The sequence below is a fragment of the Vanacampus margaritifer genome, chromosome 13 (genome assembly GCF_051991255.1).
Source record: "Vanacampus margaritifer isolate UIUO_Vmar chromosome 13, RoL_Vmar_1.0, whole genome shotgun sequence".
Classification (NCBI taxonomy): Eukaryota; Metazoa; Chordata; class Actinopteri; order Syngnathiformes; family Syngnathidae; genus Vanacampus; species Vanacampus margaritifer.
The window spans coordinates 24,621,979-24,639,832 of record NC_135444.1 but is presented as its reverse complement, the minus strand read 5'-3'; the positions used below and the strand labels follow the sequence as shown (position 1 = coordinate 24,639,832).

The 17,854-nt window shown below is 49.1% G+C and overlaps 3 protein-coding genes across 3 annotated transcripts; 1 reads left to right on the top strand and 2 right to left on the bottom strand.

Moving 5' to 3' along the window:
• Positions 1-1,093: 1,093 nt before the first annotated feature.
• Positions 1,094-6,032, bottom strand: LOC144063072 (uncharacterized). The gene is made up of 5 exons (XM_077585030.1): positions 5,549-6,032; positions 3,035-3,131; positions 2,824-2,977; positions 1,355-1,502; positions 1,094-1,287 (listed from the first exon to the last, which is right to left on the bottom strand). Exons 1-4 carry the CDS (start codon positions 5,897-5,899, stop codon positions 1,355-1,357), a joined length of 750 nt encoding a protein of 249 aa, XP_077441156.1. The 5' UTR covers positions 5,900-6,032; the 3' UTR covers positions 1,094-1,287.
• Positions 6,033-8,875: 2,843 nt separating this feature from the next.
• On the bottom strand, positions 8,876-15,059 carry LOC144063060 (calcium/calmodulin-dependent protein kinase type IV). Its single transcript, XM_077585003.1, has 11 exons — positions 14,521-15,059; positions 13,828-13,906; positions 13,684-13,746; positions 13,526-13,608; positions 13,386-13,458; positions 11,679-11,769; positions 11,515-11,589; positions 10,961-11,036; positions 10,769-10,895; positions 10,381-10,533; positions 8,876-10,015 (listed from the first exon to the last, which is right to left on the bottom strand). Exons 1-11 carry the CDS (start codon positions 14,631-14,633, stop codon positions 9,590-9,592), a joined length of 1,359 nt encoding a protein of 452 aa, XP_077441129.1. The 5' UTR covers positions 14,634-15,059; the 3' UTR covers positions 8,876-9,589.
• A 194-nt stretch (positions 15,060-15,253) lies between these two features.
• Positions 15,254-16,865, top strand: fam174c (family with sequence similarity 174 member C). Its single transcript, XM_077585042.1, has 3 exons — positions 15,254-15,759; positions 15,893-16,027; positions 16,406-16,865. Exons 1-3 carry the CDS (start codon positions 15,479-15,481, stop codon positions 16,407-16,409), a joined length of 420 nt encoding a protein of 139 aa, XP_077441168.1. The 5' UTR covers positions 15,254-15,478; the 3' UTR covers positions 16,410-16,865.
• Positions 16,866-17,854: the final 989 nt, after the last annotated feature.

Sequence of the window (17,854 nt, the reverse complement as noted above, 5' to 3'; positions counted from 1 at the left end):
CCTGGATGCAAGTCAAAGCAAAAAAAACGGAGGTATGTGGAAAAAAAACTCACAAGCGAATCATTCATCTCTCAAGCCGGCAGTGGCCCGGCAACACAACACGATCTTGACATTTAGGTGGCATGTGAAGGAGGAATAAATGATGTCCTCTTTGCGTGTTCCAAAAATGAAGATCGATTTAATGCAAGAAAAACACACCTTTGCAAAAATGATTGAATAAAAAACAGAGAATCTCTGGACAAATAACTGCCTCTAATCATCACTTAAACAGGTGGGATTCAGAGCGTCAAATGTAGCTCTTCCGCGTGCACAACGGTTTCTTATAGTTAAAAAGACCTCCTCTCTTTCATTTGTAGACAAAACATACTCTCTGGTACTTTTCCGTGAGCGATGGCGAAAACAGAGTCAGGTGTGGGTGTTCAAAACACATTCTGTTCTCAAGGACCAAATGTGTTTTCGCACAAAACGCTGAGAAGGAACTTTTTTAGACTAAATAGTATGACCCAGTTTAAGGTCAGATAATACCGAAATCAACACCATCTGCTCTGCACAGGACACAAAACATTTCGACAAGGTTAATATAAAGAATTAAAATGTTAATAATGTGTAACAATGGTTAATAAAATAAAATGAAGTATTAAAAACGTTATAATATCTATCACAAGCCGCACGCCACACCTGTTTTGGAAAATAAGTATTTGCTGTGTTTTGCTCCAATATGCAAAATCACTTGCTTTGGAAATGGCCGGAGTTGTTTTTTGGCAGCTGCATGCGGCGGCCGTCAGCTGCACAAACTCGCAGCAACACAACAAAGAAATGCGGCGAAGGAAACGTGCACAAAAGCAAAACGCCAAACACTTCCTTTTTGATTTTCAAACGCTTGTAGCAAACAATCGACAAAAAGTCCAACTTTAAGCACGAACTAAATAAGAAGGCTCCAACCAACATTTGGATTTTCACATTTGGACAGCAAACGGAGCAAATGAACAACAAGTCGCGTCAAGCCTTTAAAAGTCCAAGTCCAAGTAGTCTCGAGTGCGTCAAGGTTTTTGTCAAGTCATTCATAGGGGACACGGGCCTGGTCGCAGCCCCCCCCCCCCCCCCCCCAGGCGCCATCTGACGGGCGCAGTCGCCTTTTGGTTAATAAGTGGCGACCTCTGGTGGCAGCAACCTGTCTGCAGCTTTTCAAACGTGAGTGCGTGTAAGTGCGTGCGCGTGTCCTTTTTGTGCAGCAGTCGTGTAGTCCCTCCAAGCTCCGCCCCTTCTCGGACCGCAGTGCTCGGCGTCCTGCACACACAGGGCACTTATTAGGGACAGGTCACAGGTCAGTCGGCGCGCGTGTGACGTCACTCACTCAGCTGACGAGCAGGCGGCCGCACAACGTCAGCGCCACCATGGCGGGCGCCGCCGACAGTTTCCCGGACCCGGAGCCGGGCGGCGCCGGGTTCTGGTGCGTCTGCGGAGGGGGCGGGGCTTCCGACGCCGCCTCTTGACACTTCACGCTGCGCAAGAGCGGACACAAAATCACACACAAAAGCACACGAATACACACAGATACAAACAAGCGCACACACACATACGATAAGTAGAAATCAACATGGACGCTCACACGCGGTGCAATTGTTCGAGTTGTGTTTTTTTGGGCTTGAAATATTTTGCGTTGAGGTGCAAAAAGTTGTGGAATGTTCCGTGACGCCCTCCGGTTCGCTCTTTACAAGTTCGCGGCCCGCCGCCTTGTTGTGACGTTTCCACGGCAACATGTCACACGTGTAATGTTGGTGTTGGCCAGCAGAGGACGCCGTGCGCGCGTGGTAGCCTTCCGCAGTCAACAAAAGCTTGATGTCGCTCCAAAGAAATACAGCGCTGTAGCTCGCCATCCAAAAAATAATATATTTTTGAAGGAGATAGCGTTGCTTACCAAAAAAAAAAAAAAAAGGGAAGTGTGAGAAATTCAATGCAACTTGCAGACACACTTACTTGACATCAAAATGGACTCAGGGCCGCTTTCGCAGCTAGAATTTTGAAAATGGATTGTGTCATGTTTGCTTTTCAGCTGTTTCTGTTTTCCCTTGCAGTTGCCGGGGAAACAGCTGGAGGGCGGAGCCTGCCGACACACCTGCTGCCCATGAGGTCATCAGGCCAAAATAAAAGCCTGGCAGCAACAGCGAGGGGTGTCGGGTTCTTGCTCCGTGGCCCCCCTCACCAGACCTGACTGTGATTCTGCTACCATTCTAGCAGCAATCTTTCCTGGTGTTGTGGACGCCACTAGTGATTGGACTAGTAGCGTTTTTCTTTCATCGTCTTTGCATTCCACACTCCTCTCTGTTTTGTCCGCCCTCCGGCGTGATCTTGTGTTTTCTTGTTTTTGCCCGCGACGTACACCTTTTTGTCGTCGTCGCCTTTTGTTGAGTAAGCTTTTTGTCCACGTGGTTTGTTGGTTGATTCAAATGGAGTTGCACGCGTCCCTGCCGTGGTTCTTCTGCCTTCCTGCCTTTGGGTCCTCCCACTCCACACGTGACAGGATTCCATGCAAATTGAGTTTGGGGAAAGTTGTCTTTCTTTCCCCCCTTTTTTTTTTTCTTTTTTACAGGCACTTTTTACAGTATCCAATTCACAATTTTGCTATCGGGAGGGGACTCGCATTAGCATGAGCAATGCTAGCAATTACGCTAAATCAAACGGACCCCCTTCACCTTTAAGGGCTAGCATGCTGTGCTAGCGTGCTAAGCTAGTGGAGCTTATTGGTTGAGTTTGGATGACGTATCGCGGACGTCATCTCCGTTAGCTAAAATAATGGCGGCTAGGTGACGCATGCTAACTCACAGCTGTTTGTGCAGAAACTCCCGATTGGCCTCGCAGGCGAGCGTCTGCGTCTGCGCGGCGGCGGCGTGGTTGTCGGCGGCCGCCTTCAGGCTGGAGCAGGCCGCCACAAGATGGCCGCTCTGAGTCAGGTTGTGCTGCAGCGCCTCGGCGTGATCTAGATGCAAACAGCACCGTTACCGTGGCTACGAGCGGACGCCGTCGGCCATCTTACCTTCTAGACGCTGCAGCTGATTGGTCAAGTTGAGCTGCGCCTGCTGCTGAAGCTCCGCCTCCTCCTGCAGCACACTGATGTTGGCCATTAGGACCGCCTGCACACACACACACACACACAATAGTTTGGAACACGCTAGCATTAGCATGTTAGCATTGAGCCGATGCCGAGTAAAAGTGGAATGCAAACAGTCGTCGCTGGCGACTTTTCTCAGCGTCTGATGTTCCGGAGAAACGTTTCAGACCAGCGCACAACAAGTGGGATCCATCACATGCAAATAAACGCGACGCATCTTTTGACAGCATTTACTCGACTTCATTTCCTTCTTCTTCTATTTTTTGTCCTGGCACGGCTAACGTGAGCCGGTCAAAAAACATGTGCCGCTGAACTATGACGTAGTTTGAAGTTTGAAAACGCAGCTGGCTCCAATCCTGACACTCAAAAACATCAAATGCGGAATCCTGATCTTGTTGAGCTTTTCTGAAAGGGAAAACGAACAAACAGACTCAAGGGATTAAGATCCATTTTTTGACAGTGATTGTGTGTGTGTGTGCTTCTTCCTAATCTGGTTGTGGTCTAAAATGGTTGCTTGTCGTGAAGTTCAGTTCAGTTGTGTTGTGTTTGGTTCCGTGGCATTCTTTTGGGTTGTCTTGTGATTGAGTCCAGGCTGGCGTTAAGTAAAAGCAGCTGGTGACTTGGAAGGAAAAGTTTCCATTTTTAGAAGCTGCTGGTAGTCCGTAACCATGACAACGGGATCTTATCAAGCAACAACAACATGAAGATGTCGGCCAATCACGTCACGTGCTCCTCTGGCGCTAACGCTAGCTTAGCACAAGCACAGCGGCGGCGTGCCAAGGCAAACCTTGCTGATGCTTTCTTTGCCAGCAACACGGCCGCTACTGGAAAAGGAAGGAAAGGGAGTCGCGGCAGGAAGGGAGGAGGTGGGGGGGAATGTGTGTGTGTGTGTGTGTGGGGGGGGGGGGGGGGGGGGGGGGGTGAGTCACAGTGGGTGGGTGTGTGTGGCACAAACAGTCACTTCTTCCAAGCAACATGTTGAAGGCTGGAAAAGTTGTGTCGCTCTTTAGTTTACTCACTCTACTTGGGGAGGGAGGCGCCAGGGAGGGGGGGGGGGGGGGCTGACCTTGGGCCTCTACGGGATGTTGTGTGGCAACAGTATGTCTACTAAATTGAGGCTTTCTGTAAAGTCGCTTTCCAGTAGATTAAAAAAAGCAAACGTGCGACGAAGACGAGCCATATTGAAGTTTTTTTTTTCAAAGTTGTTGTCGTCCCTCGCAGAATTTCACGTGGCAACAAGCGCGTGACGTGACGCGACGTGACGTGACGTGCGTGAGGTTTTACGCCCGCTTTCTGACCCGACCGAACTTTTCCGAAGGGGCGGGAATGTTGCCAGGGATTTCCTAATTTGGGACTTTTCCACACTTTTACATGGAAAACATTTTTATGTGCTCATTTGTTGTTGGTTGCGTTTGGAGGCCAAATGTGAACGGGCTCCATTTTGCAAGAAAACGTCAACATGACGGACACGAACGGAACACTTGAAGCGCCGACCAGACTTGCCCGCTGCTTTCCCCGCACACACATATTTAGAAGACACACGCACACTCGTCATTAACCTTGTTCCTTTCTGTGCTTTTGCATCATCATTTTTCTGTGATGAGCCAAAAGGAGATGTTCGTGTGGCAGAAGATCCAAAAAGTGCCCCCTGCTGCTGCGACGATGATGACAAATGCGCAGACGTCCATTTTCTTCCGTTCGATCTTTTCACCCGGCATGCACGGCTCCAGGATTTGTTGTCTCCTGGGGCCAAAAAGGGTCCGGCTTGAGCGAGACCTTCCGGAATATCACATCAAAACGCTGGAAGGCTTGAATGGGGGCTCGGCAGGTTTTCTGACAGCTGAAGCCCCTCGCAGCCCCTCGCAGCCCCGTTTTCGCGCCATCCCTGCTCTTCACTTTCTCTCCGAGGCAGAGCAGAGAAAGAACGAGTTCAGATCACACGCACACACGCGCACGCACACGCGCCGACAGGGGTGTGAGCAATGAGGAGTTGGACTTTTCAGCATTTCTTGTTGTTTCTTGTCTTTTGCAAATGGCGCCAGCTTAACGCGGCTTCGTGTTTGAAAAGTGCCACCAATTGTCACACACGCAACGATGGCTCAATATTTTCAATTTCCTGCATGAGCAAGAATTTCCTCATGACGCGAGAGGAAGATTTCATGAGCCCTAAATCTGATTTGATTTGTTTTCGCAAGTTGAAGTACAAGATTTTTTTGTCGTCTGACTTTCGTTGCTCTTTTTGTCCTCTTTTAAGTCCCGTCTGATAACCAACGGGTCGCCTTTCGTTCACAGTGACGTTCCAATTTCCGAATCTTTAAGGATTTGAGCATGCACTCACCCTGGAGAGCGCCAACACGCATGCGCGCGCAACAACTTGCTCTTGAGAGCCAAGTCACGCCAGCGTGTAAATGTTGCTTTTCGGTTGGCTTTTGTTCGTACCTCGCGCGCTTGGCAGGCGTCCAGGGTCCGGTTGGCGAGTCGCAGCCGCCGGTCGAGCATCTCGAGCGCGGCCTCGTGACGCTCGAGCCGCTCGCGCGCCCCCGCCAGCCGCCGCTCCAGCTCGTCCTTGTCCTGCGCCCACAGCGCTTCGGCGCCCAGGATCTTCTCCCGGCTGTCCCGCAGGTCCTGGCGGCAGCTGGCCGAGCTCTTCAGGTCCGGAGACGTGGACCACACCACGATGACCACCAGAGACACGACGGACCACAGGGCCAGCACCAGCAGCGCCGCTTTGGTGCCGCTGCCCATCTTGCCGGATTTGGACGTCACCGCCTCCGCCGCCGCCGTCGTCATGATTCGCGCACGCGGGTGCAAGATCGCGACGAGCTGAGCCCAGGCTCGGTATCGTGGCCTCGCCTCTCCTCCCCGATTGCTCCCTCCTCTCGGACCACACCCTTCCTCCTCCACCTTCTTCCTTTGCTGGCCTCTTTCCCGTCCTCGCTTGTGCCCGCAGCACACGTGCGAAACTTTGCGCGCGCACGTGCATGCATGGGGGAGAACCCCCCCCCCCCCCTCAAGCACTCCACCTGGCGGCTTGTTTACATCCGGTCAAAGTCTACTCGTCCGCCTGAAACGAGAAGGCTGCAAACCAGTCAACTCAATTCTATGCACGAACTTGCCAACTTCTGCTATTTAGCGATTCATGATTCAGGCTGAAATTCCAACATCGACCACTAGACGGCGACACCTTATTTTGCTTGTCCTTGAAGGAAGAAGAAAGAAAACGGCAAGTATTCATCTCAGCTCTGTTTTTTTTTTTTAAATCAAACGTCAACTTCAACTTCTCGTCCATCCTGCTTTTTATACGTTGATTTCACGACTCTTCATTTATATTTGCTAAATTTGTTCGTGCGCAACAAACAGGAATGACTTTTGCTGGCAGCAATTTGTTCAATTCTTGCATCAATGTGGTCAGTTGTTGTAAAAGAATCTTTCATTTTCAACTTCATTGCAAATTGTTGTGCAGTCAAATTGCAGACGTCCTCGCATGACTGCGTTCAAAAACATCATAACAACTTCAAAGGCTCGTCAACGCCGACTGGACGGACGCAATCTGTGCAATCCAAACAAAAGTGTGCGCAATACAAATAACGTGTATTTCACACTTCTTTGCGTACATTGTTCATACTGCACATATCTAGATATTTTATGATATGCTATTTTATTATTCTATTTAATTTCGTTGTAAATGACAATGAAGGCTTTTCTTCTTCTTCTAATGAAGTCCAAATAATGCTGATGATTATTTTTTGACGGCCGATTTGCCGCAGGGCGGACGTCACATGACTTTGCCACTTGACACTCCTGCGCAGAATTTCCACACGTTGGCAACAATTTGCACTCGCGAGTGACAAATTAGGACGTCGGTGTCGGAAGTTTGACCAAACGACGGCAGCTGCTGCTTGCCGGCACGTCCGCCGTCTTTACACGTTTGGATGTTTCACGTGGACTGCGGGTTCCGATGAAGGCAATTTCCACATGTTGTGCGTGTCACGTAAATAAAACGTGGACTTGTGGGGCAAGCGGCCGCATTTTGTGACAATAATCATAATAATGCATGAGATTTATGGAGCGCTTTTCGAGCCACTCAAAGACGCTTTGCAACGGACGCATAATTTGTGCGCTCACACATTCACACTGCGATGGCGCTGAGCTACTCAGTGACGGAAGGAAGCGTGGCTGCCAGCGTGCGCCTACGGCCCCGCCCGCCACCACCAAACATTGGCACCTTTGTTAACATTGTTAACATTTTTAATTCTTTATTTTGTATTTTAACCATTTTGAATTTAGTTATAGATGTGTAGAATGCAGGTGTAATAAAGTCAAACTCAATATAACTCGACCTTAACCTATCTGTTATCTTGTTTTGTCTAAATTCCCTCTTTTGTCCTGTTTCTAGCATACTGCGATTGTGTTTTGTCGAAATGTGAAAGTCCAAGTTCAAGGACGATCTAGTTTACTGGCAAAATGCAAACTCATTCTGTACCTCACGGGATGACGGGAGGCGTTTCCTGATGTTTTGAATAAAAAGGCTGTGTGGGCAAAAGAGCAGACACACATTCTTGGACGACACTGCTTGGGTGACATGCGATTGTGTGACCAGAGATCTCTGTAATAAATCCACCTTGCAAGGACCCTTTTCACAAGAATCTCATCTTTGATTTATTTGAACACGCAAAAGATTACAAAACGTATTATAATCCTTCACCTTCCATACACCAGCACTGGAGGCAAAGTGTGTCAAGTGCCTTGCCCAAGGACACCACCACGCATGACTCGGTCGGGGAGGGCGGGTTCCAACGCCAACGCAAACTTCTTCTGCACGTTCAGACACCAAATCCATTGCAGCGGCTTCCGAATTGTGCGAGGCGGCCACACAACAACACCTTTTGCAATGATGGTGCGTGTCGGTTTCTTTCTTTGCATTTGGCTGTGTGTATTTGTGTGCATTTGTGTGTGTGTGAGTGTGTGAAGCAGCTGACCTGCGCAGGGAGTGCAAATATTTGGCAGCAGCTCGACGTTCCTGCCTCGAAGGCAGCAAAGGAAAAATGAAGAAAGCTTCTTTTTTTGTCTTTCCAAACGCAAACGGTCCTTATGACGGCTTTTTCCGGAGTGTCCCGTGTTGAGTGTGCTGCTGTTGCCGTGGCGACCGAGCCACACTTGCTTTCTTGTGGATTTTCACATGCGAGTTTTGCGGTGAAGGCTTAAAAAAGGGTCGGGTTCCAAAGAAATGTTTGAAAAGCCAAAGAAGAAGCAAGACAGCTTATTGAAGCCGCCAATGACCGATGATTGAGGACGATGATGATCAATTCATCCATCTTGACCCTCAATCTACTTTTTATTTTTGGTGCACTCACACACATATACGGGCTCCAGGGCGGGGAAGCGAACTCACGCCAACCGGCACCGAAGGCAGTGGCGATAACCCCCCCTGCCCCCCCCTCCTCCTGGTACCCCGTCCCTCAATTTACTCTGAAGAAATTGAAGTGAAGTGAATGACATCAGAGGTCAAGGGTGAGCCCCGAGTGGGTTTGGAGTGTCACTGATGCGACTCTGGCGCCACCTGGCAGGCCGCAAGGCATCATTGCATCTTCACCTCCACTCACATTGTTGATCGTCAGTCACCGATCATTCTATGATTGTTCAGTTCGCGTTCTAGTGGACGGTCAGCCATGACGGTCAGTCCAGCAGGCGCGCACGTCCCGATGCCACAAAACTACAAACATGGCCACCCAGTGTCACACATACAAAAACATGACAAGTCAACAATTGGAATGAAGAAACTTTACTGAGGTCTGATGATGTCACTTCCTGTCTGCATCATGTGACCACATGACAAACACAAGAACACTATTTACATCGCCCACGCAAACTCTCCGACGTCCTCGCCGTCTTCTCAATGTTAGCGTAGCTTAGCATCATGCATAGGCTGTTAAGCTAAGCTAAAACAATAACAAAGGTGGAACAGGAAGTGACACGCACAAACTTCCTCTGCGGGAAAGCTCTTATTGGTTTTATTTTAAAGTGTCGGCACCGATGCTTATATGCGGACTTCCTGTTGACATTTTGTTGAAGCGTTCCTGTTACTTTGCAACCACCAGGAAGTCTTGCCAGAACTGGACCAGACATTGATGCTAAGCTAAGCTGACATGCGTGTTTTTTCAAGGTGAGGTAAACAAACAAACAAACAAACTTGAGCGTAAAAGGGAGTCGTTGTGAACATGCTAACTGCTAATGCTAATACGCTAGCCAGCCAAACAAGAAAACAAAGAATCTTTCAAGCAGAAAAGAAATCTTAAATATAAAAAAAGTCACCTTATCTAACTTGAAAAAACAGCTAGTGTAAACAGATTGACAACATTTCAGACGTTAGCATATTAGCTAGCATGCTAGCCGCAGTTTTCATGCACTTGTCAGTAAAAGTCCATTTGTAATCGTTTGTCAACATTATCCCGTTAGCACGTTAGCGTCTCTGGAAAGAGCTCACTGGCCGTGGGCGGTCTTAGCGGCAGGCTCCGCCCCCGCCACAAAGCCGTTGCTGAGAGCGTCGGGGCTCGGGGGCCGATCCCTGGCGGCGGCGGCGTGGCCTAGCGAGCAGCTCTTCTTGGGCGGCCTGGGCGGGGCCACCGTGGATCTGGCATGCCGTTGGCCTTCGGCACGCAGCGGCGGCCTGGTCGGGGCGGACGCCGCGTCGGGCTTGCGAGAAGGGACGGGACTACTTTGTTCCCTTTGCTTCCCCGAGGGCGTGGCCTCCTTGTCTTTGGGGGCGGGGTCGGCTGCCTCAGGGGGCGGGTCCTGCTGCATGCTGCTCTGCCGTGACGTCCCCGAGGCGGGTAGCTCGCAGCTGTCGGTGCGGCGGCGAGACGACTCGTGCATCCGACTGGTCGCCACCACCGCCTTCATGGCCGCCTGCCGCGTCACGGTCACATGACGGTCACATGACGGTCACGTGACAAATGTCACAATATGCTCGCACGTGACTAGCGTTGTCGTCAAGACCGCGCCGACCGCCACTAAGACATTATCGACGCCAGAGCGTATCAAGACGAGAACAAGACAAAATGTATGGAAAATTGTGGACATTTGTCATATTGGAAATGAAAACAAACAAGGTGTTGTCTTGCTTTTGTCATTTTTGAGTTGTGATCATCCTGAGACAAGACGTGAAGAAGTGCAAGACTACGCAAGACGTGATGTTAATGTCATCGGTGATGTCATGCGAGCGTCACGTGAGGTCTGCAGGTGACCTCACGTGACCTTTTGCGCCGGCTCACCTTCAGCTTGCGTCTGGCGTTGAACTCTTGCAACTTCCTGTGCGCCGTGTCCATGTGCGAGAAGCGCGCCGCCTTGCCCAGCACCCACGGGTGCTGCAGGGCCTGGCACACGCTCAGACGCTTGCCCGGGTCCAACACGATCAGCTTGCTCACCTGCCGCACGCACGCACGCACACGCATGCTGTTAGCATCGGTTTGGTGATGGACGGATGATGACGGATGATGATGGATGAATGGACGGATGGATGGCTGAATTGATGGCAGACAATCAGATGGATGGATGGATGGACGGATGTGCAAGCGGACAAACTGATGACGGGATGGACGGATGGCTGAATTGATGGCAGACAATCGGACGGACGGACGGACGGATGAAGTGGCCACCGACCAGGTCCTTGGCGTTGAGCGAGACGTCGTCCCACCAGGGCGAGACAAACTCGTAGTCGCAGTTGAGGATGCGCGTGTACATGTACTGATCCCCCCGCGCGTCGAAGAAGGGCTCGAACCCGCACAGCCTGCAAGCGGCCCGCAGACGTCAGCGCCGCGCCGTGCGTGCGTGCGTGCGTGCGTGTCAACTCACAGGATGTAGAGGATGACGCCCACCGACCACATGTCCACTTCTGGTCCGTAAGCGTTTCCTCGAAGGATCTCAGGAGCTTGACAGACAAACAAACGTACGCGTTGTGGTCACGTCACATGACGCCGGTCACGTGACGTCACGATGTCACGACTGGCGTGATTGATGATCGATGGATTGCTTTATTGGTCCCGGTGGGCAAATTCGTTGTCACTGGACTGTACAGGAACAAGACCAGAACTTGACATATCACACACGGACAATTTACATCTGAGAGGGCGGCGGATTTCAATCCGCCAAGTGCGCATCACGTTTGCAAGCATGCGTGGGAAAAAAAGAAGAAGCCGGGCTACCAAGATGACCGTCTTTGCGTAACTGTTGGACTTGTGGCAAAAGCGGAAGACGTGATGTGAGTTGCTGACGACTCGTTTGTTGACGTCAACGCCGATTGCCGACGCCGATGACGTCCTGCCACTCATTAACTTGCGTGTCTGCGCGTCTGCATGTTTGCTAAGCGCGCGGCTAGTATGTAGCATGCGTGTGCGTGCGCGACTCACCACAGTATCCAGGTGTGCCGCACACCGTCTTCATGGTCACCTGATCGTCGATGATTTTGGATAGACCAAAGTCGGCTGCAATGCAACGCGCACACAGTTGACGGCGCGCCGGCTGGCTTGCGTGTGAGCGTGCGTGCGGTTGCCACGGCGACGGCGTCACTCACCAATCTTGAGCGGCGCATCGAGCGACAGGTCGGCGTAGAGCAAATTCTCCGGCTTGAGATCTCGATGCACCACGCCGTTGTCGTGCAGGTACTGGCACGCGCACACAAAGTTGAAAAACATTTTGCTAAATCAAATCAAAACAAGTATTTCAAAGTACATTTTATGTTTAGAAAGAGAAATGAAAATGTTGTTTGTCAATGAATTTCATTGGTGGTTATTAAAAAAAAAAAATAAAATTAATCAAATGAATTCAATAAAAAAAAATAATTGTTTTTTTAATGAACTAAAACTAAAGCATTTTTGAAAAAAAATGACAAACTAATCACCTGCTCTAAAAAATTCAAATGTGAATTTGAAAAAACAAAAACATTGGAACCCTCTCACACGCACGCACGCACGCACACGCAGGCGCTCACGCGTATTGCCGGCATTAAATTGCCACTAACGCAGTTAGCAATGTGATGCTAATGCTAACCACACATCCAATCAGAGAGAAACTTTTACGTTATTGTGATGTGATACAAGTGAATAGTGCTCATTGCAACACGCACACGCACACGCACGGACGGGATCCAGGTCATGTACGACGTGCGTGTGTGCGTGATTTTAATCCCGCATGATGTTAATCTGTTGAGCATCTGGATGTTACGTAAGAAGACTGAATGCGACAAGCAACGAGACAAGAAGAAGGCGCGCACGCTCGGCGGCCGCGCACGCACGCGCGCACGCACGCACGCACGGCCAGCGTGCCGATTATCAGCAAAGATGATCGATTGGCAATCGAGGCGGCTGCTGCGTTCCTCAAAATTGCTTCCAAAGTAAAAAAATTATTTTGTCATCGCTGTCAACAGGAAGAACGCAAAAGATTTCTCCAATCCTCAAAGATCAGGATTGCAAATGGCAGACATTTTGCAAGCAATTTATTTGGTTTCATCGATGAATTGAAAGACTGATTAATATGGTGTCAAAGGGACAGCCCGTGGGCCAGAAGCGGCCCGTCGGGGCTCCCATCCGGCCCGTGGGCAATCCGAGTAATTGTTGTTGCTAATTGTGTCCACTGGAGGGCGCACTGACAACCACATTGACGACGTTTACATGCAGGCCATAATCCTTTTGAAGCGCCGATATTGGCAATATTTGGGTTTCGTAAATAGGCGCAATAACCCAAATATGCTCTTATTATCATCATCTTATTATTCGGCTTATTCCGATCGAGCACAAATGAGCATGTGATCGGGAGTAGCTCTTTTCACCACGCACGTAAACGTAAACGTCTTAGCTGGATTTTTTCCACAAAAGGCAATTCTGACCTTCACCAATTTTATTGACTGCATGTTATGAAATTGACTGCGGCTGCCTGACGTTGGTTCTTATTGGTCAAATATCAGCATACAAATACGTACATATTGGCAACTAGCAATATTCCCAATATTCTGATTGCTAGGTTCTTTTTGAAGCAAGGAAGTCGAAACAGGAAGTTGATGCTCCTTGACTTCCTCTTTCTTTTCTTACAGCGGACAACTGGCAAATGTTGATTATTTCGATTGTCTAGCAATTTTTGGGTGTGTATTTGCCAATAGGTTCAATTGTGTTTTTTCATCATGAATTGAATTGTACTTGTTTATTCTATTATTATTATTTTGGACCTGTTTTGGAAAGAAAAAAGGACAAGCTAATGCTACGCTAACGCAAAGACGACGTCTTACCTCCACAGCCTCCAGGATCTGTTTGATGACGTGGGCGGCGTCTCTCTCGCTGTAGTAGCCGCGCTCCACGATCCTGAAAGGTCAACGTCACGTCATGTGACACGTGGGGCGAGGTGTCAGTTGAAAGGTCATGAGCGCACCTGTCAAAGAGCTCGCCTCCTGTGACCAGCTCCAGAATGAGAGCGATGTCCGTGTCTGTCTCGAAGATCTCCTTCAGCTGGATCTGAGAAGAAAAAGGCAAGTAGTCGCGTCGACGGCGTGACGCGTCGGCGGCGGCGAGAGGAGACGTCGCGCTTACGATGTTGGGATGCGAAAGTCGCAGCAGGACGCCGATCTCCGTGCGGACGATTTTCTTGTCGATCTGCGGCTCGGGAAAACAAAATGCAAAAGTCACGCTAGTTGGCCGGCGAGGTGATGACATCATCATCGTCAGACCACTGACCGTCTTCTTCAGAACTTTGGCGGCGTACGACTTCTTCTTGTCTTTTTCTTCACAGCGATACACAACAGATGTCGCGCCTCTAAAAACACAACACATCCTGCTAGTGTCTGCACACGCGTGTGCGTGTACTTTTTCTGTGGGATTGTCTGTGTGCGTGTGCATTTATGTATAGCTGTGTGTGGGTGAGTGTGTGCGCGCCAGATGGAGGAAACAGATCATGTCCATGCAGGCCTGCCTGGTTTCCATGGCAACAGCACACCTGCTAACAGGCTAGCGACAGCGTGCTAACACATTAGTGAGTTTGTCGCTGGCTGACGTCACACTTTTGTTTTGTGTCATCAAAAGCCCCCCCCCAAAGGAAAAGAGTTGACTACATTACCCATGATGCTCAGCTGCCTCATCCAGGTGCGCCTGGCTATGTCGTCATGGCAACAATCCATGTTTATTGATCTCAACTTTAACTATCATTAATCTACGCGTGCGTCAATAATAATAATAATGACGCTAATGGAACGTATTTAGCGATTAGCATGCGCTTGTTGTGTTCGTGTTATTTTGGTGTTGTTGTCATGTGCTATGACGTGTATTCGGTGTCGGTCGCCCTCGTAAATTAAACAACACAGCCACCCCACCCCTCCCCTCCCCCCCGGCGGCCATTCAAAACATCGTGAATTTCCGTCCGTCCGGACCAACCTGCCCAATTCGGAGCCGAGCGTGTAGAACTCCTCCACCGTCCCGTCCCTGCGCGAGCCGTCCACCCAGAAGTCCACCGGCACCGCCTCCGAACCGGGCCGGGACGTCGGCATCTTGACGCTGCGTCTGGTTCCGATCACGCGCGCGCCCTCCCGAGTCCAGATGGAGCAGAACCGGATTACAGGAGTGGGGTGGGTGGTATGTCTTTTAATCCCGCCTCCCGCTCCGTTTAAAACCCAAAACACACAAGCCACACGGACCTTTTCTCCTTTTTTTGTTTTTTGTTTGTTTACTCCAAACCGATACCTGAACCCGGAACCCGCTCAGCATCCATCGGGCCTACAAGTGCACGAACGCTGGTTCCGTCTTGGCCATGATCGCCCCCGTCTTGGAGCAGCCTCTGGACCAAGTCCGACCAGGTCCCCGTTTTAGATGGGGGATCCGGAAACAAGCGTCGAGGGTCCAAATGGTTCTGATGGCTTGTGACGTGCTGTAATGTGTTGTGATCTGCGGCGGCGGCTGTAATCTCTTGGCCCCGCCCCGGACAGCACTCGGGCTAATCGCAGCCTCACCATTGGACGCTCGAGCTGTCACTCACACGCCGCATCTTCATGACGCCATTTCGCTGCATACAGACACCTCACCTGAAGTTTTTATTCGATTCTGCACAACAAATGACTCTTTAAAAATAATAATAATAATAATGTTTTCATGCTCTATTCAAATTTCTAATTTAAGAATGATTTGGTGACGAGTCGCTGTGCTGCCGCGAGTGGCCACCTGGGGGCGGGCAGGTGAAATGCAGCCGACGTAAGGACGTGATGTCGTCACGTACGGCGTCACTTCATTTCCTGGTCGGCGTGTACTTTGTCAACAAAGCAGACAGCCGAGGCGAGTTCGGAAGAAGGCGCCTGCAACTTCTTCTTACACGACTTTTATTTGCTTTCGTTTGCTTTCAATGGCGGCGGCCGCGCGCTCGGCGCTTGTTGGTCCCCTGGTGCCTTTTCTTCTACCCGTCTGCCGGACGCTCGCGGTTCTGGCGGCGGCGGCGCCAGAACCGCCACCGCAAACCACCGCCGAAAGTTCGAGCAACAATAGCAGCGCAGCCGGAAGTGCGGGAAGAGAAGGGAAGACTCTGAGCGGCTTCAACATGGACTCGTCGATGGTGCAGCGAGCCTTCTACGTGCTCGTCGCCATCACCGCAGTCGGGCTTCTTTACTTCCTCATCAGAGCCGTGCGGTGAGCGCTGTGACGTCATCCCACTGGCGACTAGCAACGCCGAATGTTCACCGAAGACTCGTGTGTGTGTGTGTGTGTGCGCGCGCGTGCGCGTGTGTGTGGTGTGCGTGCGTGCGCGCGCGTGCGTGCGTAGGGTGAAGAAGGCGCCCCTGAGGAAAAAGTACGGCCTGCTGGCTCACTCTGAGGACTCGATGGAGTTGACGGCGGCAGCGGCGGCTAGCGACGAAGATGACGACAACACTCTGTATGAAGCTCGAGCCCTCCGCAGGTCAGAGGTCACACCGTGACAGGCCCACGCCGCTCTGACCTTTGACCTCAAAGCATCCACGTGTGCAGATTTTGTTGTATTACACAAAAACAATTCACAAACTCTTGAAGGGAGAGAACATTTGTGTTACAAGCACAAAAAGAAAAGAAAAAAACGACAGCAAGGCAGTTTCATATTTCCACGAGCCAATTACATTCAGTCTTTCAAAATATAAGTAATTTGAGATCACATAGCGTCTGAAGTCCTTCAAGATTGACAAGGAAGTCAAATGTGACTGCAATTCGATTTGAAAGAAAACAAAGGATGGTTTTCTATTTTCCCATTTACATTTGTTAATATGCTATTTTATTTACCCATAATTATTATTCATGTGTGCAGATGAGTCGACGGGAAAGACGATTGACAGCCAGCGACCGATCACCTCAGCAGGAAAGACCAAAGAAGACTTTTTGTTTGTTTGTTTTTTATTTTCCTCGAGTAAATTTTTCTTGATTTATTTTGGGACATTTGTTTGACTTTTATATCTTTAAATTAATTTTTTTTTTTTTTTTTTAATATTTGATTAGACACATAAATGTTTTAATGATTTTTTTGCTGGTGAAGCTAGCTGACTGTCAGCGCTTGTGAATGGTCCCAGCACGTTTGGTCATCCTGGTGCTGAGCATCATGAACTATTTGTGGACTATTTGTTAAATTTTTGGGGGTCGACTGGGTTGGGGATCACGATGGTGGGTGTAATGCTGATGTTTGGCCAGCAGGTGTCAAAAGGACCAAAACATCATTTTTTTTCCTCCCTGAATTCAAATTAAAATGGTGACTTTTGTATTATCCAACCTTATTTTGTGTGCACCATTGTTTGCATGTTGATCAACAGATAACATGTTTGTCAACAAGAGTTTCAGCTGTCAACAGTCGGGCCCCAATCGGAGCCGTTGCCGCCTCCTGACGTGTCACGTGAGAGCAGTAGAATGTCTGAACAAGTCCTCCCTGATCATGTTACTTGATAGTGAATGTCCACTGCCAACAAAAGAAATCCCCACCCTATCCAGTCAAATGTCCACCAACCGCTGGAGACTAATAATTACTTATCTACTGTGAGTACTGACAAAAAAATCTGCATCTGATAGTCTCGTTGATGTTCGTAACTCAGAATAAGCCTTAAAATACAAAAATGTCTTATTTGTGTTCTCCCCACGTCTTTCATTCTCTTCCCAATGAGTTTGCATTGATAACTAAGGATCCTTCCAAGAGCAATCGTACAAAGTGCACTGCAATTTGAGATCTTGAAAGCATTTGCTGTCCAAGCAAACTCACAACAATTCTGCATAACTTGGCTTGCAAGCTTATTTTTTTCTGCTTACTTTCAACCTAACAATCAATGGTTCTTTTTAGATGTGTGCGAAAAGAACGGAATGACACATTTCCACCATCTTTTCTCAGATAATATGTTTATATCATATACAAACGTGCTCCAAAAATACAAAATGAAAAAACGTTTTTTTTTTTCATTATCTGCAAGTTAAAAATATGATAAAGAAACAAATTCCAACACTTCGGGGTACGCTCCAACCGCCTGTTTTAGCTAAAGATTTTACAAAGCTTTCTCTGACAACAAAAAAACTAAAAAATATGTAAGTTAACTTTCGTACACAGATCAAATGTATTTGCCCATCTCGAAATGGAAGACAGACCTGTCGATAGCTCCGGAATCTGACATTTGGATTCAAGTTAGTGAAAACGCATTTAAAATGTCAAAACACACACACATTTACAACATATCCAATATCAAATTATTCATAAAACACATATTACATGATGAAGAAAATG